Raw genomic sequence first — 24,824 nt, forward strand, 5'->3', positions numbered from 1 at the left:
GAGGAGAGGGACGGAGAGTTACACACAGCACCCTGCCCTCACGCCTTGTCCCCCGCCCCCCTCCGCCCAGCCACGGGCTCCGGGGCAGGGTCAGCTGCGGGCGACCCCTGGAAGTGAGGCCCAGGGCAGTGATCCTGTGGGCACGCGGGACTGAGGGTCCCGGGAAAAGGTCACCAGCTCGCTCCCACCACCCGCCCCTGCCCGATCTCCCAGAGAGCTCCTTCCAGTCTCAGCCCTCTGCACGCTGATCGGATTCCCTCCTCCTGCAATTTAGGGAGCACCTCTTTAAAACCACGGAAAGGGCGACCCATCCCAGGGTCCGTGCCGGCACGCCACCCGCCACAGGGAAGGAGGCTGCCGTGTGGCCCTCACCTGAGCGGGAGCCTTGGTCCGAGGAGGTAGGCCGATGGAGGCGGCAGCAGGAAACTGAGTGTGCGTGAGCTGAGCAGGGCCGTGGTAGGTGCGGATGTCTCCGTATCTGTACTCCTGAAACAGCTCCCCACTGGAGTGCACGATCTGCACGCCGTGCGTCACCACCACGGGCGGGGTCAGAGGCAGCCCCTGGAGCTGGTTGCTGGGGGTGACGGTGAGGATGCGGGCCTCACCGTGGGGGGCGGGGGCCGGGGGGGCCTTGGCTTCCGCAGTCTTGGCCGCATCTTTCCCGGGCTGCTGAGGGACCTTGCTGGCCGGTGGCACCTTCACCACCCCGTCTGCCGCCCGGGGCTGCTCGCTGACCGCTGTCACATGCGGGTGCACCATGATCCTCACGTCCCGGGGCACGGTGTACGGGTGCAGCCGGTACTCCGACTGCATGACCAGCACCTCTGACTGCACAGGGGCGGCAGCTCGAGCAACAGGCAGGTGATAATGCACTTCCTCCTCTGGGGGATGCTGGGGGGCCAGGGCTGGCACCCCCGCTGCGGCTGGCTGGGGCGTGCCCGCCCGCTGCGGGGCCCTGACCTCTATTTGCTGGGGCTGCAGAGGGGCCCTTGGTGAGTGAAGGGTCTCTGGCCGGATGCTGTAGGTGATGCTGGGCAGTGTGGGAGTGTTCATTCTCACCTCGCCCTGCGACAGGTGGCTGAGGGACACCGTTTGGGTGATGCTGTGGGGCGGCATGATGACAGACTGTTCTGGATGTATGCTAGAGATGAACTGAGGCACAGGAATGCCTGCAGCCAGCATGACCGTGGCATTAGTGGAGAGCGCGGTGGACGTGGTGCTGCTGGGGTGGCATGCTCTCGGGAACGGGGACGGAGCGGGCCCACTGGGTCGAGGAGAATGTGCATCTGGCTTTGTGGCTGCCAGATGGGACACTGTTCGATCTGTCGGGGTGCTGGGCCCCGAGGCGACATGGTTCACTTCTGCAGGCAGCTTGCTGGGCAGAGCAGGAGGGTGGTGGGGGTTGAGAGCCGACCCCAGATTAGCTGGCTGGAGGACCTTGGTCTCTATTTTGAGGGTGACAGGGTCAGCGAGCTTTTTATTCGTGGTGACTATGCTGGGGGTGAGGACCAGCTGGTTGTGAACCAGCACCGGGGGAGTGTTTATGCCCTGGGTGAGAACCTTCACTGTGCCACCCTGGGTGACAGGTGTGGACACAGAGAGGTGAATGGGCTCGGGCTTCTCCAGGGACGGACGGTCAGCCTTCACAGATGAAATCACAGGAGACGCATTATACGTCTGGGCCGTCAGTACCAGGGTGGAATGGGTGGCCACGTTCGCATAGCCCGAAGGAGCCTGGGGGCCTTTGGGCGAAGGCTGTGATGGGGCAACAGAGTCGGGCTTGACCTGGGACTTGGCCACCGACTGCTGGAATTCTATGTCCATGGCGCTGGCCGGGGGGATCTGGCTGATTTTGGCGCTGATCCGCTGCGGCCCTTCAGTCTTCTGCCCCGAGTAGCTCAAGAGCACCACCCCTTCGGAGGTGTTCACGCGCAGCCCAGCGCCGGTGCCCGCGTCTGCCGGACGGTCGTCGATCACGGACATAGACCCCGGGTGGAACCGGCTGTTCTCATTTGTGCTCGGTCTGGGTTTGCACTTTGCCGATGGCGTGATCACCGCACCGGTGACAGTCACCGCACCTGTTGTAGTGGCAGTCACGCTGCCGGATGCAGCAGTCACTGCACCTGCCGTGACAGTCACTGCACCCGCATTCATGGCGCCCGTGGTGGCGTTCACCGTGCCCACGGTGGCGTTCACGGCGCCCGCGGCGGCATTCACTGTGCCCACAGCGGCGTTCACTGGAGTGGTGAGAACATTCACCGGCCCCGTCAGGACATTCACTGGGCCCTTGAGGACGTTCACGGGGCCAGCAGGAGTGTTCACCAGACCTTTAAGGGTGGTCACTGAGCCCTTCACGGGGCCCTTCAGGGCGTTGACCGGGCCGGTCAGGGCGTTCACTGGGACCAACGAGACGTTCACCAGGCCGGTCAGAGCACTCACCAGGCCGGTCAGGGTCTGAGGAGCTGGTTTTGCCAGGGTTATCTTTTGCGAGTTCTCCAAATCAATGCTCACAGGCATCCGGCTAATCACAGAAGTAATTTTGGGAGCAATGACGGGAGCCACCTTTTCCTTTTCAGCGGCTGCTGGAACCTCTGGGGCCGGTGTGTCAGAGGTGTTGGGTACCGGAGCTGCTGGTTTTTCTTCTAAAAGAGACTTCTTAGGCTCCACCGGAGGGGGGGCTGGTGCCTCGTGCAGGCAAGGGGCAGCACTGACAGGCTCTGCAATGGCAGTTGTCACACTCGTGGAGGTGATGCCAGTGGCAGATACGTATTTGGGGTCCATGAGGATCTTCCTCAGTGTACTGGAGCTGGTGTCGATGTCAGAAGCTTTTGTGTCTGGGGGAAGAGCTGGAGACGGGGTGGACTGAGCCCGAGGCTCCTCCTGCCTCGTGATCCACTCTGTGACCTTAGCAGGGGGACTCTGATGTGGGACGCCCCCCGAGGTGACAGGGGGTGGGAGCTTTGCTGCAGTCACAGAGGGGATTGTGGGGGTGGGTGTGCTGGAGTCACTGGGTGGGGTCACGGGGTCACTCTCGATGATGGAATGCACCTTGAATCTGGCTTGAGGCTCGTCCTCCACTGGCGCTGGCTGGGAGGGAACAGGGAGGTCTGGGAGTGCGGACGCTCTGGCAGGAGTCTTCTCCTCAATGCTGCTTTCTTGGGACAAATTCTCCACAGATGGAGTCTTGCTTGAGTCCAAAGCGCAGGATTCAGGCGGAGTGGCCTGGGGCTTTTCCCTCTGCTGCTCTTCCTGTGGAGTCTCCGGGGGTGGCACTGCTGTCCCCTCGTCTGTAGCAGGACTCTTGCTTTGAACTTGGTCAGGTTCCGGGATGTGGGTCTCTGCAGTGGCCCCCGTTTTCTTATTTGTATTCCGTTTGCGGCGCGATCGACTTGTCTTCTGGCGCCCTTTCTCTTTCCGAGTAAGAGTGACTTCTGCTTCTTTTGATGCTTTGGCTTCTGGCACTGGGTGGGAGGTTTCGCTGCCGCTCCCCCCAGCTTCCTTAGTATCTGCTGGGCCTGCTGAGGGGTCAGTGGCACTGGCTGGTGGCCCAGAAGATTCTGTAGCAGCTGTGGTCTCCAAGATGCCAGACACGGCCTCGTCGGTCTCGGGCTCCATTCCTTCCCCGGGGGGCTGCGGCGCTTGAGAGCGGGGCTGCAGATCGGTCTGGGCTTCAGCGGGGTAAGGTGCAGCTGCGGGGAAGTTTTCTGCCTCCCCAGAAATGTCATTGATGATGGAGCCAATGGCTGCAGCCAGTTCCGTTTCACTTGCTTGGTGCGCCGGCTTGTCCCCATCCTCGGTGGAGGAGCCCTCGGGCGCATCTGTGGCCGCCGCCGCCTTGAAGGCGGCAGCCGCGGTCTCAGTGAGCTTTGCAATGTTCTCCACGGCCTGCTCCAGCTCCATCTGCTTGGCTAGCTGATTTGCTTCTGGGGACGGCGTCGAGGCAGACACGTCTTCCTTCTCTTCCACGTCCTTATTGGCAGGGGCCGGATCGCTGCTCACCTCGGCTGAGAAACCCCCTTCCTTCGGGGGATTCTCACTCTTCTCGGCGGGCCCGGCCACCACCTCGGCCTCCTTCTCCACTGGCGGTCCCGTGGCACCCGCCGCCACACTGGGACTGACACTGGTGTCCACATTTTTCAGATTTGCAGATTTGTCCACTGCTGACCTAGCGTTTCGGGATCTTCCTCTCTTTGACTTGGAGTTCTTTTCAGGGGCTTTTTTCTCCACCACTTCAACTGCAGGGGCTTCTGGTGCATTTTTGTCTGTGCTCATTTCTTTTCTGTCACGTTTTTGTTCACTTCCTGCTTCTTCTTTATCAGCCTTGGATTTTGTGTTATTTTCCTTCACGTTTAGTTGGGGACTCACCTCAGTGGCCACTTCCTGACGTTCGGCATCAACTTTTGGCTCATTTTTCCCCCTTTTTCCTTGTGGGCCACCAGCTGCTCCTGATTTTTGGGCTCGTGGGGACCTCCATCCCTCAGCTGGTTTGAGTGTCTCAACTGGTTCTTTTGCCTCAGTCTCCTCATCTTCTTCGGCCCGACGGCGTGTTTTTGGAGGCCTCCCCCTCCTTGGGGTCGTGGGGACTGCCGCGGCCTCCTGAAGCTCTCGCTCCAGTCTCTTCCTGGTCACTCGTGGCTGCTCCACCGGCTCCTTGACGGGAGAACGGCTCTCGTGGTCACCCATGGTTGCATAGACACTCCTCACGTTCCGGCGCCTTGTTCGGCTGAGGGGCAGACTTGGTTCAGGGTGTTCCGGGTCTGCTGCTGCATTTTTAGAGCCAGTCCGTGTAATCTTCTCTGCCTCCAGCTTCAACTCTAAAAGCTTCTGGGCTTCTCCCCGAGGAGAAGTGGACCGCTTGAGTTTCTCCCGGTCTATGCGCTCGCTCTTCCTCGTGACCGGCTTCTCCACGGTACTTGCTGTGGCGGCCTGAACAGGGGTCTTGGAACGCTTGCTTTTGTTTGTCTTTTTATCTTTCGTGGCAATGGGGGGATCGACCTCAGTGTCTTCAGAAGCTTGAGGCTGAACCTCAGGGACGACTTCAGCTTTCTGATTTGCAGTAGGCTCAACATGAGCAGCTGAGTTTGGCTTTTCCACTTTGGGCTCATCAGCTTCCTCAGGCTTCGGGGTCGGTTTCGGGAGTGCTGGGGTACTATCAGGCTCTGGATCTACAGTGGCCTCTGCCTGGGAAAATGAGGCCCCGGGGGTCGGAGGCTTGGTGTCCATATAAGGCAGCTGATCAGCTGATGAGTTCTCTTCCACAACCAGTGGAGCCCCGGCAGCATCTTTACTGGTGTCCACTCCTGAGGGCAGGTCGACCTGTTCGGTTTGCTGCACAGCCGTGGCAGCCTGCTCCGACACAGGTTTTGCTTCTTCTGAGGCAGAGGCTGGCTCCCTGGGCTTTTCTTCTGTCACCAGAGGCACCTCCCCAGCTTTTTCGCTGGCTGTTGTCTTCTCCAGTGACGATGATGCTGACTCTGGAGCCACAGCTGTCACAGCAGGAGGCCCAGTCGGAGGGGGAGTCTTCAGGTCTGACTCCTTACTCTCCGAAGCAGGTTCTGGGGTCTCAGGATGATCCTCAGTATCCTCCTGCTTCTCAACCTCTTTGGGTTTTTGGTCTTTTTCCTTTTCTTTCTGTTGCATTCGTGTGAGTTCCATAAATCTGCTATGGAAAAGAACTACTGGCTCTTGAATCAAATCGGCTGTGCTGTTTGCTCCATCAGATGTCTGCCGCCCATACAACCTCCCAGAAATGAAGTCGGATTCTTCATCTTTTCTCTCTAGATGCTGCAATCGCTTGGAATCTTGTTCAAAAATTGAGCTGTGTAAAAAACGAGATGCAAATAACTCTTGTCTTTCCTGTTCTTCTTCTTTATGATCATCTTTTTTATCATCCATTTTTCCTTCTGAATCAGTCCGAATTTTCTTCTTTTTCATGTACCAGGATGGAATAGGTCTTGGAGCAGAATCAACCTTTTCTTTATCTTTGTTGTTTCGAAAATTAGCGAAACGGGAGTCCCAATCAAGAAAAGACCAATTTTCTTCTCGAGATGAAGACAGTGATTTAGCTCTTTCAAGCAAAGCCTTAGTGTCTGGTGTGATTGTCTTATCCAATGCAAAAGAATAAAATTTGTTCCTTTCTAAAGAACTGGAGAGCCTTTCATCTCGCTCACGTAATTTGTCTTCTCTGTCCCTCAATAAAAAAGACAGCCGAGAACTCTCATATAAAGCAGAGGCTCTGGGTGAGTGGGACTTGTGTTCACCATCTTCATCAGAATCAGAAGGTACCTCACCAGGTTCCAAGTCACGTACAGACCTCTTTCGAAGGCTGTCTCTCTTAATTATGCTGTTTGGGAAACTCACGTCAAATCTGCTGGCATCTTGTTTCATTTGAGAATCCCACCGATTTAGTTCCTCTTCAGAATTCAAGACAGAGAGCTTTATTTTGGCCATGTCTGCCATCTGTTCTCTCCTGCTAGAATCATACGGATTAAATTTTAAGGACTCTTCTCTGACTGTTATGTTAGAATAGGGGAGACCTTTTTCATCCACTTTAGGAGACCCTTTAACTGATATGAGCCTAGGGGAGCCTACAGGGTCGTCTTCCTCATGGAAGGAACTGTGCCGGATACTTGGAGAGCCGCCAGTCCTTTCGGAGTCTTCACTGATTTGGCGTGAACTTCTGTAATTCCTCTCTCTCTTGGTGCAGATATCAAAATCAACATGGTCCGTTCTTTTCTTTTTGCTTGGAGGAGAGTCATCAGTAACGTCTTGGGGGGGTTTGCCTACCTCGTGAACCAGACTCCGTCTTTCATATTCATCTACATCTTTTTTAGGACTGCCAAACTTCTCAGACTTGGCGATTTCCATCTCCATCTGCTGTTTTCTACGACTCTGTTCCATTTGTTTTCGGTAACTCTGCGTGTGATCAATATCAATGCCAATTTTTTCTTCAGTATTTACCGAATGTGGTTTCTCTTGGCTTGGTTTACATTCAAGTGTCTCATCACGAAGACTGCAATAGTTTTTCCTAATATCTTCTCTCTCTGGTCCCTGATCATCTAATAACGGCAGCTGTTTGATTTGTGATTTTGAGGGAATGGGCTTTTTTGACTGGATTTCTTGATTTTCCACAGATTCGCATACTGGTTCTCCCAGCCTTGCTTGCAGGTCTGAGTTGGGCCTTGAGCCAGTCCCAACAGAAACACTGGCAAGCTCCTGACAGTCTTTAGGGCTGGGAACAGCATTAAGTCTGTCTAGTTTGATTTTTTTAGATTCTCGTTTAAGAATTTCTTTCCTCACAGGTTTTCTTTCCGACTCTCCTTCCCTCAGCAGAATGACATCTCTAGATGATAGGTCAGGCTGCTTTTTTAAAAGTACCCGAGCCTCCTCCATCTCTGGACTACTTTTCTTGACTTCTGATTTTTGCCTTTCTGCTTTCAGATTAGAATCTGCAAAACGCCTCTTCCTTGCTTCCAGCTTCTCCAGATCTGCTGCACTGACCCCGTCAGCAGTCTGCTCTGGTTTTAGGTGCTTCCTGGGCTTAGGCCTACCTTCCTTATCAACCACTTCTATGTGGCTTGACAGTCCCTTTTCCTTTGGCACTTTCATTCGAATAGATTCCAGTTTAGACAAGTCAGATTTTGCAGGTTCCGTCTGACAGACCTGAAGTTTCTGATCTAGGACAGAAGACTTGGCAGTGTCATTATCAAGCTTGGCTTTCAGCTTTTCCAAAGGAGTGTGGTCAATAACTTTCCCCTCTTTCTCTTTCACTCGAGTCAAAACCACACAGGGCATAAGCTCCAGACGGTTTTTTGCTATTCCTTCTTTGTCAGCTTTCTCTCTGCTCAGTTTATTAGAACTCCGTGATTTTTCAGGGCTCTGTTCTCGCTCATTTTCTTGGTCTGTCTCTGAAGACTGAGAACTAGGGGAATGAACTTTTCCTTTTCGTTTCTGCTTTTCAGTTTTATCCTTTTCTACTTTTTCCTTCCTTATTAAGCGTCTTTCTCTTTCCACTCTCTCAGGATCAAAAGTCCTTTCTTTATCTGTCTTTTCATTTTTTGTATAGCGTTCCAAACGAGATTTGTCAAGTTTATCATATCTTGGAGGAGAAAGTGAGCTACAGCTCCCACTCCGGTCCGAGGACCGGCTATAAATCCTCCTTTCAGAATCACTTGGCAACCGCTCAGACTGTGAGGGAGATGCTCCAGGACTCTGTGGGCGTCGCAAGTGCACTGGGCTCTGACTGCGCTCAATTGGCCTCCTCTCATGGTCTCTGTCCCGATCAGACTCAAACCTTTCACGTTCTCTCTCTCGTTCCCTTTGCCTGTAACTGTACTCCCGAATATCTTGTTCATAAGGATCGTTTCTGTAATCCCTATATTCCCGAGGATCGTCATAGTATCGTGATTCATAGTAGTCTCCTTGGTAAGTTTCCCATTCTGAATAAAATTCTCTCCCTCGGGCTGGATAGTCCCGTCTGGAGTCCTCAGGATATGTGCCTGGAGTACGAACATTCTCATAATATGTACGATCTTGGCTATAGTCATAAGATCCCCTTCGTTCCTCTCTATGAAATATGAAAAAGAATGTATTAGTTGTTTTGTTTCCTTGTCACTGACATATTAAACCACACACATGAGATTAACGAAGTCCTGCTTCTAAAAATCTTGGGTGTCTGAGTGGCTCAGTCGGTTAAGCATCTGCCTTGGGCTCAGGTCATGATCTCAGGGTCCTGGGATCGAGCAGGGAGCCTACTTTTCCCTCTACCTCTGACCCCTCCCCTGTTCATGCTCTCGTGTTCCTATGAAATAAATAAATAAAATCTTTAAAAATAAATAAAAGTAAAATAAAACTCTTTGCCATTGTTTACTCATTAGATGTGGACTGTCCAATACTATCCGTAGCCACAACCCACATGTGGCTATTGAGAACTTGAAATTTGAGATGTGAATACAGAATACACACTGGACTTGGTAGATTTAATTTTAAAAAAAGAAATACTTTAATATATTTAGATTGGTTATATGCTGAAATAACATTTTAGACATACTGAGTTAAATAAAATTAATTTTACCTTTTCACTTTTTTACTGTGTCTACTAGGATATTCACTTATTTATTTATTCATTTTTTTATAATTTACTCATTCGTTCATTCAGATAGAGAAAGAGACAGAGACACAGGCAGAGGGAGAAGCAGGCTCCATGCAGGGGGCCCGACATGGGACTCGATCCTGGGTCTCCAGGATCACACCCTGGGCTGCAGGCGGCGCTAAACCACTATGCTACCAGGGCTGCCCTAGGATATTTAAAACCACAAATTTAGTTTGCATTATGTTTCTACTGGACAGCACTTCAGCCCTTCTTTATTCTTTAGGTTGAAGTATCATGACTTATAATAAGCACTAGTATTAAATGGTATCATATCCCCACATTCGTAAGTCTTTCATAATTACTTTTCTGCCAAAAGATTTTTTACCACAACTTGGGAAACAAATGTATTATTGGGAAAGAGAATAATCTAACTGAAATCCTCCTACCTACATGACCCATATAACATTGGTAACACCTCTATCACAATTCAAAAAAAATGTTGGAAGTCAGTCTCCCTTATAAAATGGTGGTAAACTTTCCTCATAAGGCTCTTAAGAAGATTATATAAGGTAACAGTTTTAAGAACTTTCCTGACAAAATGCAAGGCACATACTTGGCCTTTAGTAATGTTACTTTTCCCCAACCACCAACTGAACACAGGCTTTGTGTGAGATTCCTCAATTGTAAAGGAATTCAGCATGGTTTTCTTTGATAGTGACCTATCCAGGGCATTCAAGATAGGATTTAATTTACACACAAGAACATGTATGAGGGGGGATTCCTGGGTGGCTCAGTGGTTTAGCACCTGCCTTTGACCCAGGGCGTGATCCTGGAGCCCCAGGATCAAGTCCCACATCAGGCTCCCTGCATGGAACCTGCTTCTCCCTCTGCCTGTGTCTCTGCCTCTCTTTCTCTCTCTAGAGTGTCTCTCATTAATAAATAAAAAATATTTTAAAAAAAGAACATGTATGAGGGATAAAATGAAATTTACCTGTAACAAAGGACAATTCTTTCACTCTCATTCATTGTCCATTTTTGTTCCCTCAAGCAGGTCATACATTCTACACAGTACTGCCTTTTTTATTTTTATTTTATTTTTATTGGAGTTCAATTTGCCAAACAGTACTACCTTTAGTGGCTTACTAAAACATAAACAAATCTAGAACTTAAGCCCCTAAAGGAATGAGGTGGTTTTTTTGTTTTGTTTTGTTTTGTTTTGGTCTTCTTGTAACGGTCTCAGAGGAAGCACTCAAGTACCTGTTGAAAGAATGAATCTTAGGAAAATATGTCAGGGGTGCCTGGTAGCTCAGTTAAGTCTCTGCATTCAGGTTAGGTCATGATCTCAGGGTCCTGAGACTGAGCCCCGCATCGGGCTCCATGCTCAGTAGGGAGCTCCTCCTTCTTCTCCCTCTGTCTCCCCCCTGCTCATGCTCTCTCTCTCTCAAATAAATAAAGTCAGAGGATGACAGACTCCTAACTCTGGGAAACGAACAAGGGGTGGTGGAAGGGGAGGTGGGCAGGGGGATGGGTGACTGGGTGACGGGCACTGAGTGGGGCACTTGATGGGATGAGCACTGGGTGTTATGCTATATGTTGGCAAAGCAAACTCCAATAAAAAAATATACCAGGGACCCTCGGTGGCTCAGCGGTTAAAGCACCTGCCTTTGTCTCAGGGAGTGATCCTGGAGTCCTGGGATCGAGTCCCATTCAGGCTCCCTGCATGGAGCCTGCTTCTCCCTCTGCCTGTGTCTCTGCCTCTCTCAATCTCTCTCTGTGTTTCTTATGAATAAATAAATAAAATCTTAAAAAAATATATATATATATATATACCAAAAAAATTTAATAAATAAATAAGGAAAAGAAAAATGGAAGGAAGGAAGGAAGGAAGGAAGGAAGGAAGGAAGGAAGGAAGGAAGGAAGGAAGGAAGGAAGGAAGGAGAAAGGAAAGGAAAGGAAAGGAAAGGAAAGGAAAGGAGAAAGGAAAGGAGAAAGGAAAGGAAAGGACAGGAATAAAGAAGAAAAATAAATATGTCAAAGCTACTACTGGGTGATGTTCTAACTCTCTCTCTACAGCAAATGAAGCATCTAAGGTTTAACATTCAAACACTGGAAGCATCAATAACACACTGTTATATGTATTTATACGGAATTTCTCAGTTTAGAGAGAATATTTTATGAGAATATCTGTATTATTTTGTTTAATTGGATTCAAGATGATCTTTCTAGAGTTCCACAGGAATCAGATTCTTTGCCTAAATAATGGCCAGCCACCTTAAAATAAATGTTTCAAAGCATGGAACTTGGCTAATTCATTGCCACCATAAATACAAATTCCAAGGAAGCAACTTTTCATACATAAAGGTAAACATACTGTATGCTTTCCAATATAAATTAAGACATCTAGAATGGTCACCGGTTCACTTCCCACATTGAAAGTAGGCTTGGGGCAACTGGGTGGCTCAGTTGGTTAAACATCTGCCCTCAGCTCAGGTCATAATCCCAGGATCCTGGGATCGAGTTCCACATGGGGAATCCCTGCTCAGTGGGGAGCCTGCTTCTCCCTCTCCCTCTGCCTGCTGCTCCCTGCTTGTGCTGTCAAATAAATAAAATCTTAAAAAAAAAAAAAAGATATTTAACAGTAAGCTTAAAGTCATACTGTAAAAAGAGTCAAGGTTATGTTTTAGATTAATCAAACTAAAACTATGCCCCCAAATATGAAAAAGTTACATAAATCAAAGGTATATGCATAAACATTAGTGCTAGAGCTCTGTTCAGTTTAATAAATACTGATTCTGCACATATTTTGGTGGGCCCTCTGACTACCAAAAGAAATGAGTGTTCCTGTTCCCAAAGAATGCAACTCAAGCAGGATAGACAGTACAACTGCACACTGGTACCATGGACAAAAGGGTCTCCAAAGAACCTAGAAAGGACAAGTTTTGAGATAACTATTCACATGACTACACAATACCTCAACTCCTTGGGACACCTGGGTGGCTCAGCAGTTGAGCTTCAGCCTTCAGCTCAGGGCGTGATCCCAGGATCCAGGATCAAGTCCTGCATTAGGGGCACCTAGGTAGCTCAGTGATTTGGTGCCTTTGGCCCAGAGCATGATCCTGGAGTCCCAGGATCAAATCCCACATCAAGCTCCCTGCATGGAGCCTGCTTCTCCCTCTGCCTGTGTCTCTGCCTCTCTCTGTGTGTCTCTCATGAAAAATAAAATCTTTAAAAAAAAAAAAAAAAAGTCCTGCATTAGGCTCCCTACAGGGAGCCTGCTTCTCCCTATGTCTCTCCCTCTCTATGTCTCTCATGAATTAATGAATAAAATCTTTAAAAACAAAAATCCCACTTCCCCTAAGTAGTTGGGAAATTCATCTAAAGCATAATGGAATCTTGTAAATTCATCTTGATATCATTTTGGTAGTATAAACCTCAATGCACTAGCAGGTAGCACTGGGTTTATCTCCTGCCCAACATCTTAACCTGTGACCTTATAGCGAAGTCATCTGATCTTCAGTTCCCACCAAAAGTAACACAAAAGAGTCATGGCCCTACCTCTCTGACACAGTATTTGAGGGAATAAATGAAATGCTACTTTTTTTTTTTTTTTTTTTTTTTTTTTTGAAATGCTACTTTAAAAGTGCAGTGCCCTATGCAAATCAGTCACTATTTGCATTTCTGAGCTAAGCTATCATTAAAGCATTTTTTTCATTCATGCATTAACTATTCCTTCCATTCTATGGAAAGGGCAAATATCCTACAGTTCTGCTGCAAGGAATGCATTCCATAAGCACTGCCCTCTGAAACCAAAGGGGGCAACACTGAGTCACCGTTAAGTCCCACATCATCCCACTTCCTACACCAGGAGATAAACGCCATTCAACAGGGATAAATAACCATGGATAAGAGCCAAAGAACAAAGCCAGAGCTAGATCATCAGTAAAATGAGTGAACTTAAGTGGTAATATACAAAAAGTAACACCCACACAATACTATCCAACCCTCACAAGATAGTATTCTTTGAAAAATATTTAATGTATGCAGAGAGGATTTTAATGGATGTTTTATGTCTTAGGTGTCACTAGGCCATCAACATACTTGCCACCAGCTTACCGGTAAGAATTCCTATAAGCGCTTAAAATGTTAACAATGATTTCAAACTGCTACTTGGGGAGTCAGGCTGGAGAACGTTTTTCTCTCTCCATAGACACATTAATTCTCCATATGCACATGCCCATGCTTTCTCACACATACACGAACTGACACAGGAAAGCCTTGTACTGAAACTGATTTTCTGGCTAGAGGGCTGTGGGTTCCAATCTATTAGTGAAAAACACTCAAATCCTTAGAAGTTCAAGCTTTTGGGGATTTGGCTGTGGGGTACATTTTTTACTTCAAAAACCTCCCCAGGACCAGCCACATGGCTGGCTCAGTTGGTAGAGCATGTGACTCTTAATCTGGGGGTTAAAAATCCAAGCCTACATTTGGGTGTAGACATTGCTTAAAATCTTTAAAAATAAATATATAAATAAATAAAAATTAAAAACTTTCCCAGTATTCAATGATTCCTGTACAATGTTCCAAAGAAATAACTCAAAAACAAACAAAAAAACATACCTTCTATGACTTAAAAATAAAGTGGCAAGAACAGGCAGTAAAAAGGGAATGTATTCCCAGGCAGCACAATCAGGATTTGACTCATACTCGTTGAACTAGAGTAACTAAAGGCATTTTCACACACAGCCTTTTGTTTAACACATATGTACAGGGGTGGAGATCCAGTGGTGACATTCCAGGAGACTTAATCATAGAGGCATGTCTGGACAAACAGCTTGACCATATGGATGATAGTTTCTACTTTCAAATGTGATTGGGTACTGAAGCACTTGGTGACACGATGTAGATGTTTTAGTATATTCAGTCTAAAAAAGTCAATTATCATTTTGGGGACCATTTTAAGCTACAGAGATAGCCTGGTTCAAACTATGAGACTTAAAAATGATTCTGGAACTGCAAGGTTTCCTACAAGCAGCAGAAAAGAATATCAAATACATTACCATGACCAAAAAAAAAAAAAAAAAATAACAAGGGGAAATAAGTTTTATTTTTTACATGCTAAAGTTACCAATTTATAATGCTTTGGCTTACTGATTCACAAATACTTATTTAGAATATTCAAATTCAAAGCAAAAAGAAGGCTCTTGATAACCTTTTCAATTAAAAAAAAATTTTTTTTTTTAAAGTAGACTCCATACCCAGTGTGGAGCCCAGTGCAGAGCCCAAACTGCTGACCCCGACTAAGATCAAGAGTCAAACATTCAACTTACTAAGCCACCCAGGGGCCCCTCAATTTTTAAAAAATTAATTGTACGAGCACATGCACATTAATAATATGGATGTTGTAATTACTAAATATACAGGCACTTAACAGTTTCCAATGCCCTTCAACATGTTATCATGTTTTGTTTTTTTTTTTAAAGATTTTATTTATTTATTCATGAGAGACACAGAGAGAGAGGCAGAGACACAGGCAGAGGGAGAAGCAGGCTCCATGCAGGGAGCCCAATGTGGGACTCTATCCCGGGTCTCCAGGATCAGGCCCTGGGCTGAAGGCGACGCTAAACCGCTGAGCCACCTGGGCTGCCCCATATTTAATTTAAAACTGTTAGGCAGGATGATTTGTACATAGTTATTATCTAACAAAACAGTAACTCTTTCAAATTATAATACAAGCACTCAGTGAGAAACATATTTAGCTTAACCTAAATCCCACAAGCCACATGAAAACTGGATTCATAAAAATAAACCTATGTTTCTATATGAGGGGATAAAAAGGAAAGAAGTTTTTCTGGGATGAGTGTAGAAAGAAGGGGTGAAAAATAAAATATAATACCATCTAAATTTGATGTATTTAAACAAACAAACAAATAAATAAATTTGATGTATTTGAAATTTTAAAATTCAAACTATGCTGACAGTTTAAAATGCATACCTTCTTGCTTGGAAAAAAAATACATACCTTCTTTCTGCTAACATTTCATAAAAGTCTCTAATATCTTGACCAGATTTTTCCATACAGTGATAAAATGCCAGCTGACTTTCCCGATTTGCAAAATCCACCTTAAAAAGAAAGAATAGCAGGTGTTTGATTCACGTTTCAGCAGTTCAAGATGGAAAGCGTTATCAAATTTGAAAACCCTTCCCAACACAGCCCTCTGAATAAATTTCAAGTAAGAGCAATCTGTCTCAAGTAAATCAAACAGTCCTCATAACTGAAACTGTATTTTGTTAACCTAAAATCTCTCTCAAATTCAACACACATCTTGATGAAGAACCATAATTTAAGGTTCTGGAACAATACTGAGGAGTGGAAAAGGCAAAATGGAAAACTGAAACAATACCTATCGGGATTCTAAGTTGCCAAATAATCAGATCAATTAAACCCAGCAATTTGTGCTGCATGTGAATTTGCTGGAACCACAGCAGAACATAAAATATGGAAGAACAATTAAACTTCACTCACAGCTTGGCCTCAGAGTCATTTAAGCCTATGATACCCATCATCTATCAAGATCTTGTTTCAAAACACTTGTTTCCATCTAATCATCATAGGTACTAACTGCATAAATTCCTTCAAGTCATCATGTTTTTAAACAAAAGATTTTTTTTAAGATTTTATTTATTTATTCATGAGAGACACACACACACACACACACACACACACAAAAAGAGAGAGACAGAGAGGCAGAGACAAAGGCAGAGGGAGAAGCAGGGGACCCGACATGGGACTTGATCCGGGGTCTCCAGGATCACGCCCTGGGCCTAAGGCGGCGCTAAACTGCTGAGCCACCCAGGCTGCCCTAAACAAAAGTTTTTAAACAAAAACAGCAGATAAAAGATAGACTGTTCAGTGGTTACCCACTCTCTAGGAGAGGAGGAAAGAAGAGGAAAAGAGGATCATTCAGGAAGCCAGAATGACTGACCCTTCGAGCTCCTGGGTGTGCAGATGCCCACAGGTGAACCTGGGCCAGAGTGTACTTAGGGTGTGCACTGTAAGCATAATGTACCTTGGGTGTAAAGCAGCACATTCCCTTGAATGACATGATTTTTAGGGAAGGCTCTGTGGCTAATGACCCAGTGGCCTCAAGTAGCCAAGTATTCAAAAAGTATACAATCCTCTTAGAAACAGGACATATAGTGCATATCCTGCAAACTACTCCCCTTGCTGGCCACCTACAAAATGTGTTACTAAGAGGGTGGGATCTCAATATGATTTTGTTTCACTTCTGTTTAAAGTCATTCTGCACACCTTAATTTTATTCCCACCGATTTTCCTCCCTTTGGTCTCTTTTACAGCTGCTTGTGCATATTCAATTTCATTGTAGAGAACCAGGGCCATGCCTTTTAAGCGGTCAAACACCACCTATAAAAAAGCAAAAACACAAAACAAAAAACAAATAAGAGCCTCAATCGTGGATATCATGACTTGAAGTAGATCATGCCTTTATTTTGTTTTTCTGTATTTTACTTTATTTTCCATGTTGACGGAGTCCTATACTATACTCGAATAAGCATTCTTGTAGTTTTGGCTCAAAAACAACAACAAAAAAACCACCAACACCCTTGAACGAGAGAAAGCAACGTAGAGCACTGAATCAACAATAAATTTCAGTAAATTTTGGTTATAAGTACTATTATCTTAAAGCTCCTGGATTTTTAATTTACATCAGCAGTCTTTATGACGTGTGTTTCTTCCAACAATCAAAGCTACACTGAAAGAAATGCTGACATTATGTGCCACACCCATCACAGTGGGAATCTGCTCTCAAGGAGTTCAAAGCTCTACTTTCACATAATGGAACGGGGTCCAGAGAACCTCCTACTGCTGTGTGTGGGTAGGGTACATTGCCAACATGGGTTAGATGTGTATTCTGTTGTATGACCGTCCCTTTAAAGTCATCTTCTTTGTTGTTGTTATTGTATTTTTTTAAAATGAAGTCTAATTACATATTAGTGTGAATGTGAATAACTAGATAAATAGGCTGATTTTAATGAGATAAAATTATAAAAACCCCTAAGAAACATTCTATTTAACAGTATTATGCAAATTAGTTTCAAAATTCATCATCTTGGCTAGTTCAGAATAGTTTTACAAAATACTTCTGCATACCATAAACTAACAGATGCTGATGCCTTTCTATGACAACTTAGGAGTTATTAAAGAAGAAAACAATACTAAACTTGGGGCTGAAAGGACAGAATACCAAGAACACAGTCAGAAGCAACCGGACACCAACACCAAAACCTCCCACCTACCTTTACCACAGGCCCGTATCGGCAGAAATGTCGTGTTAAATACTGATCTGACACGTTTGAAGAAAGGCCATCTAACCACACGCAGTTTGTAGGCATGCTTTTTCCAAAACCCAGCTAGATAGGAGAAGCAAACTTTCTATTAGTAAAGTCACCAATTATTCAATTATAGAATTCTGAAAAAAACCTATCTTCTGTAGGAATCTTATCCAGCATCATCCCAAGGGGCAACCATCTGGTATAAAATCAAATAGAAATTTACACAAAACTAATTCTGCTAGGGTAAGCGAGTATTAATTCATCAGATTTTAGTTTATGGACTCTGGGCACTTAGCCATTTTTTTCCCAGGCAGATTTTTTTTTTTTTTTAAAGATTTATTTATTTCAGTGGGGGACGGAAAGAGGGAGAAAGAGTCTCAAGCAGACTTCCGCACCGAGCACAGAACCCAACACAGGGCTCGATCTCACAACCTGAGTCAAAACCAAGAGTTGGACACTTGATTGTTCCCAAAATCTTTTACATAATCTCTACAACTCATCGTGGGACTCAAACTTACAACCCTGAGATCAAGAGTTGCATGCTCTACAGACTGAGCCAGCCAGGCGCCCCAGCAAGTATTAATTCAGTTTGTAATATAGGAGGATGAGGATGGAATTATATCACCAATACGATTATCTAACTGTACTGCCATTTTAAACAATCAGACACACACAAAAAAAACTTCTAAATTATAACATCATAATAACTTATGCAAAGTCCTTTACCTTGAGGCGATTATTTCCAAGGTACTCCCCATCCATCTTCTTAATAGCTTTACAAACACTGGCAATATCACAGTATTGCAAGAATGCATACTGAGGGACTCCATTTACTTTCTTAATATCAATATCCTGAAAAAGCCAATGAGTATCACTTAGTGACATGCCAACAGGAAAATAAATAAGAATAAACCAAACCCAAATGAAGTGCATATTTCTCAAAACAGTCATAATTCCCAAAAATCATTTTCTTAGTTAAAATTGTTTATTGAAATGCTGTAAATAGCCTGAAAGACTACACAATACAGCATCTGGAGTCACAACCATGCAAACCTTCCTATGTGAAGCTCTTTGCAGGAAAGAAATTACAACTTCAAAATTTTAAATCCATAATACCTGTATTAAGAGAAATCTATGAATAAAAAAAGGCTGTGCTTGACTCAGTAGTGCATATACTAAAACTGGAACAATACAGAGAAGATTAATAAAGAAAAGGGAGCCTATTTAACAAAAACCTATGAAATATAGTTGACCTTGAGCAACAATGTGGTGGCAGTGAGGGAGTTAGGGCACCAATCCCCAAGGCAGTTGAAAATCTACATATAACTTCTAACTCACCAAAACTTAACTATTCACAGCCTACTGTTGACCAGAAGCCTTGCAGATAATAGTCCATTAATACATACTTTGTATATATTATTATTACTATACTCTTAAGGTAAGCCAGAGGAAAGAAAATGTTATTAAGAAAATTGTAAAGAAAATTGTCCACATATAAGTGGATCCATGCTGTTAAAACCCATGCTGTTCAAGGGTCAACTGTAATTCCCTTCTGCAAAAATTTAAAATCCTTACTAGGGGCAGGCCATTTAAAATGTAATATATGAGAAAAGCATGAATGGTAAAGAAATCAAGTTTTCAAAAAGTGACTTAAAATATGAGATCCTAAATTAGAAGACTCACTCTATCAGTATATCTAATGGAACCAATCCTGGTGACTGGTATATATGGTAATAATCTCTCATATCCAGAATGAAGAAATATATAAATACTCAACTACTTTGTGAAGATGTATCAGAACACCATCCCTAGATTAAAGAAATGCTCTATAAAGTCACAGCCCTATCTCTTTATTTCTTTGTTAAGTTTACTTATTTATTTTTAAGTAGTCTTTACACCCAACATGGATCTTAAACTCAACCCTGAGATCAAGAGTCACATGATTTTCCAACTGAGCCAGTCAGACACCCCTAACCCCATCTCTTCAGAATGCTTGAAATCTGTACTCACACCTGACACTCTGGTCCTGCCTGCTTAGACAAGGTGGTGTAAAAATCTTACTTACATATGAAACCGGTCCGGAGAAACCAGACACCAGAATACCAAAACTTCAATAATGACCCATATTGTGATTATCTAAAAAATTCTGTGAATCACAATATCTAAAGTATTGTGATGACCTAAGCCTCATTAAGGGTCATGAGTCAATAAGCAAAAGCTGAAACAGAGCAAAATGAAAAATGCATTTAAAGAGCTGTTTAGTGAGACCTTTAAAAAAAAAGCAGTAATTTATATTCAAAATAGTTCTACTTAGGTAATGGTAAATAGGGGCTGATTTTCACCATAATGTAGAAAGTAACAACTGAGGATAACTCCATTTAAGAGAAATGGTCTCCAGATTCAGATTCATCACATAGGTTCTTTTTTTTTTTTTTTTTTTACATAGGTTCTTTTAGCTATAGCATAATTTGTTATCAATAAACAGCAGACCATTTCCCCAAAGTTTGTGTGTCATTAAAAGTCACCCTCATAACAATTGGAAATGTGATGAAGTGAGGTTTTCAAACAGAATGCTGAGAAGCATTGCTCTTAAAACTCAGTAATCACTCCATTTTCAGCAACTCTGTTCATGAAAATGTATCTAGGTGTCCAAATGTAACTTCTTATACTCGCTCAAAATTCAAAGTAGCAGCCATCCTCCAATGAAAGTATGTTTGGGGGTACCTCAGTTGGTTAAGTGTCTGCCTTCAGTTCAGGTCATGATCCCAGGGTCTTGGGATCGAGCCCCACATGGGGTTCCCTGCTCAGCAGGTAGTCTGCTTCACCCTCTCACTCTGCCCCTTCCCTCTGCTTGTGCTCTCTCTCTCTCAAATAAATAAAATCTTAAAAAAATATATGCCTGAAAGTTATATTAATTCATAGACTCATAAATGCCAATGAGCAAATTAAATATTAGGTAACTGCAAAAAGAAAAAAAGCTGAAGCCCACATAGGCAAGTGAACTCCAGGTCACTCATCCAAGCAGGCAGCACAGCTGGAATTAGAGGATATGATAAAAGAACTTAAATTAAAATAACTGAAAAAGAAAATGTATGTTTTGCTGTTTCTCTAAATATATATCTTATTTTTTTCTTAACTTTCTACCAACCACTTCTCTCACCTCTACTCCCTATGAGGTTTAGATCAGCTACAAGCCCAAATGTTTTTTTTATATATATATAATTTTTTATTTATTTATGATAGTCACACAGAGAGAGAGGCAGAGACACAGGCAGAGGGAGAAGCAGGCTCCATGCACTGGGAGCCCGACGTGGGATTCGATCCCAGGTCTCCAGGATCGTGCCCTGGGCCAAAGGCAGGCGCCAAACCGCTGCGCCACCCAGGGATCCCAAGCCCAAATGTTTTATTCTCTAGATTATGTCATTAAAAAAATAAGGATTTTTGCTTACATCACGGTAAATAAGGATAGCTGGATGCGTGCACAAGCGTGCATACACACCCCTGAAAGATTAACAATTATTACTCCTACCCAGAACATTTTTTTTACTCTCCAAAGTTCAAAATTATATAGCAATTTCTTTGCTGTTATTAGAGAGACAGAAATAATTTTCCTACTTTTTCAAATATAAAACAAAGTAGTATATATATCCCAAGGGTACAAAGCTTAACCAAACTATTTTCATTAGAAAGGGACTCCAGTTTTGAGTCATAAGAACAACAACAACAAAAAAAACCCCTCCAAATTCCTAAATTTAACAATGACTTGAATATAAAAAGTGATTCTAATTAAAATTTCAAAATAGAACTGAGCTTCCAGCATGACATCCACATTCCAGTAATCCCCAAGGTAGTCTGAAGTGCACTATGAGAACACAATATTCATACACTAAAGCTGCTGCTTCTTTCTTACAAACATATTTTCTTCTCTTTATTTCCCTTCCAACTCACAAGACTAGAGACAGCATGGACAAAGAAAAATAAGAAAAATGGATTGAAAGGGATGCGTGATCCTGGAATCCTGGGATCCCTGCATAGAGCCTGCTTCTCTCTCTGCCTGTCTCTCTCCGCAGGTCTCTCTCTCTCTCTCTCTCATTCTCCTGAATAAGTAAATAAAATCTTGGCGCAGCCTGGGTGGTTCGGCAGTTTAGTACTGCCTTCGGCCCAGGGCCTGATCCTGGAGACCTGAGATTGAGTCCCACATCGGGCTCCCTGAATGGAGCCTGCTTCTCCCTCTGCCTGTGTCTCTGCCTCTCTCTCTCTCTCTCTGGGTCTCTCATGGATAAATAAATCTTAAAAAAATATAGATAGATAGATAGATAGATAGGTAGATAGATAGATAGATAGATAGATATAGACAGACAAAATAGAGACCAATACCTATTATATAGTTTCACATACACACATAAAACAGTTCCCCAATGAGTTTTCCTGCATCATCTTTTTAGCTGGAGTTAAAAACACATAGGGCAAAGTATTTATTACACCATGTAAATAACACCTTTCCAAATATAATCTGTACTATGCTTTATGTTTTACAACAAAGATCTAAAACTGTTTTTACTGTTAAAAAAAAAACAACATACCACAATTTCTCCAAAGCGCTGGAAGATGTTGCGAAGGTCATGGTAAGTAGTGGTTTTTTCAAGGTTGCCAATAAAGAGAGTTCTTGTTGCTTTGGGGTGAAATTCATCTATCCTTTCATCCAAAGGACGAAATTCATTTTCACTCTCTGTTTCTGTTAAGTGGGATGGGGGCAGGGTAAAAAAGCAAAGAGGTTTTTGTTTTGTTTTGTTTTGTTTTGTTTTTTAAAGTAATCTCTACACACCCAATGAGGGGCTGCAAATTCATAATCAAAAGATCAAGAGTTGCATGTTCTACTAACTGAACACCAGCCAGGTGCCCCAACAAAAGTGTATTTTAATGTGTATTTATATATCATGGGAAAATCTACACTTAAGCTAAGTCTCTAAAATATTGGGCTTGAATATCATACAATCTAAAAAATTAAATATACATTTTCAGAAACAGCTGCCTTTTGCTAACTCCAAAGGCTAAACAAACTTGTCAACAAAACTTAGGGGGAAGGAACACATTCTTTGATCTTTAAAACAGAAAAGTGGACTGAATTTCAGTCTGTAAATTGATTTGTTTTAAAAATAATCACTGACACAGAAATAGATTTTAAACCCCAACAAAAATAGTAATTACTTAAGTCTAATCTTAGGTTCCAGAAATTATGCAGCAGGCTCTCAATGGGAAGTATAAAACTACAATCTGAAACACATATAAAACTCAACTGAAAATAGCTACATTACTTAATTTACTTTATAACATTTTAGAAAATAGCATTTTACATTTGTCATGCTAATTAACACAGCCCAAGTGTCTGAATGTAGCAACTGTTAGATACAAGAATAATAACTGTTTGAAAACTGACTGAAGTAGCACTTACAAACTTGCTACTGCAAGGTCCCCAATGACAAACAAGAGGAGACTCAAGGACTCCTATGTTTTCTATTTCTTATGATCAAAAGCCCTGGTTCAGTGTCTAATTCAACCATGTCTTTTCTCTGAAACTCAATTTCTAAACCTGGTCCACAGCAGATCATTCAATGTTTCGTCAATAAGAACTATGTAACACAGCCTATATGCCTATATGTTCTCTCTCTTTTAATGTAAAACAAAGCCATACAAAAAAAGTTAGTATTTAATCGACTTGACTGAAACAAAGTGTTTAAGTCCGTGCACTGCATATTACTGATGTCAACAACAAAGATATTAAAAAGATTCAACTTCTGAGCTGCTGAGTGAATTCACACAGTACACACCTCACTCCTGATTTCAGTTTCATAGCTCTAATGGTAGCTCAGCTTAATCTTTCTAGCCTCATCAAGGAATATGTACTTTAAAAAAAAAAAAAAAAAAGGAATATGTACTTTCATGGAGTCAGGTGGACCCAGAAAACCACCAGGGCTCATGTGCTTGACTCTATCCTGTATTTTCATTGTATTTTCCGGGGAGAGATCTCATTTCCAGATCAACTAGGTCTTCTTGAAACTACCTAACAGAGGGCACATATTTAGGAATACTTCATTTAAAAGGGGAGAAAAGGGATCCCTGGGTGGCGCAGCGGTTTAGCGCCTGCCTTTGGCCCAGGGCGCGATCCTGGAGACCTGGGATCGAATCCCACGTTGGGCTCCCGGTGCATGGAGCCTGCTTCTCCCTCTGCCTGTGTCTCTGCCTCTCTCTCTCTCTGTGTGACTATCATAAATAAATAAAAATTTAAAAAAAATGTTTAAAGGGGAGAAAAATAAAAGAAAAAATAATTCAGAAATATCTTCAGCTTTTTATTCCAAAAGGCAGAATGCAACCATTCAAATCTATACCTGTTTTATTTACACCATATAGCTCAGTAAACATTTCAAAACCAGAAATTCAGTTTAGCAAAGATTTTTATAAAGTGTATTTTCCACATGTAATCTATTTAATCTTCATGATCAGTTTAAGTCTTAATGCCTATGTATCACTGAAAAAATTCTACTATCCCGAATTTTCATGTTTACTGGATTGCAATGCTCCACACAGGATTAAGAAAGCATAATCTTAGAAGCCACCAGGGGTCTATCTGCAAAGATGGGCTTCTTAGATTTAGATCTTTTTTTTTTAATTCCAAGAGGTCCTTGACCTAAGGAAACAATCACCTCCATACATTTCAATACAAAACATTTATGACTTAACCATCCAACAACATAATTCCAACCATGTCTCCATACTCAACATTCCATTGCTTTCAAATATCCCATTCAATAAATGTCTCATGCTGTCCCACTGGGAAAAATACCTTCAAGCTTTCCCAATGTCTGAACCAACCAATCTTCTCAAAATCTTCCAATGGTGGGTGTGGTTAAAGCCTAATTTACATCCTGGGTGCTAGTAACTAATTAGGTAAAAAAAATTTTACAGTAAAAATGTCAAGCTAGCATTATCACTTGGAGATCTGAGGGCCATCTATTAATAATGCCCCAAATTAGATTCCCAGCTACTTAATAACTAACTATGCATGGCTCTAAAAACTATATGGATTATACATTCTAAATATTATTCTTTAGGCCAATTGTGACTTGTTCTAAATGTGATAAATAAGAACTCCTGAGTTGCACTCAGTTCAGTATAACTTAGGCCAATATGTCTCAAACTTGACAGAGGAGAGAATGCAAGGGCATAACCAATAATCCCTCTAAATTCCTGTGTTTATCATAAAATTATGTACATTTTGCAGTCTTCCCTCTAAAAACTCTGTGCCTATTTTAATATATACAAATATCATTTATACATTTTCATCAGGGAAATTCAATTTTTTCCCTTTAATTGTCAAATAAAC

At 43.4% G+C, this 24,824-nt stretch overlaps 1 protein-coding gene across 1 annotated transcript in view; it reads right to left on the reverse strand.

Annotated features, from left to right (window-relative positions):
- Positions 1-24,824, reverse strand: part of SPEN (spen family transcriptional repressor) — a 95,064-nt gene that overhangs the window by 2,897 nt on the left and 67,343 nt on the right. The window contains exons 6-11 of the mRNA XM_025447169.3: positions 22,027-22,178; positions 18,170-18,295; positions 17,408-17,521; positions 16,401-16,514; positions 15,111-15,211; positions 373-8,566 (exon numbers count right to left, since the gene is read on the reverse strand). Coding sequence (XP_025302954.3) covers positions 373-8,566; positions 15,111-15,211; positions 16,401-16,514; positions 17,408-17,521; positions 18,170-18,295; positions 22,027-22,178 — 8,801 coding nt within the window. The remainder of the gene's footprint in view (positions 1-372; positions 8,567-15,110; positions 15,212-16,400; positions 16,515-17,407; positions 17,522-18,169; positions 18,296-22,026; positions 22,179-24,824) is intronic.

This window comes from Canis lupus, chromosome 2, assembly GCF_003254725.2.
Source record: "Canis lupus dingo isolate Sandy chromosome 2, ASM325472v2, whole genome shotgun sequence".
Lineage (NCBI taxonomy): Eukaryota > Metazoa > Chordata > Mammalia > Carnivora > Canidae > Canis > Canis lupus.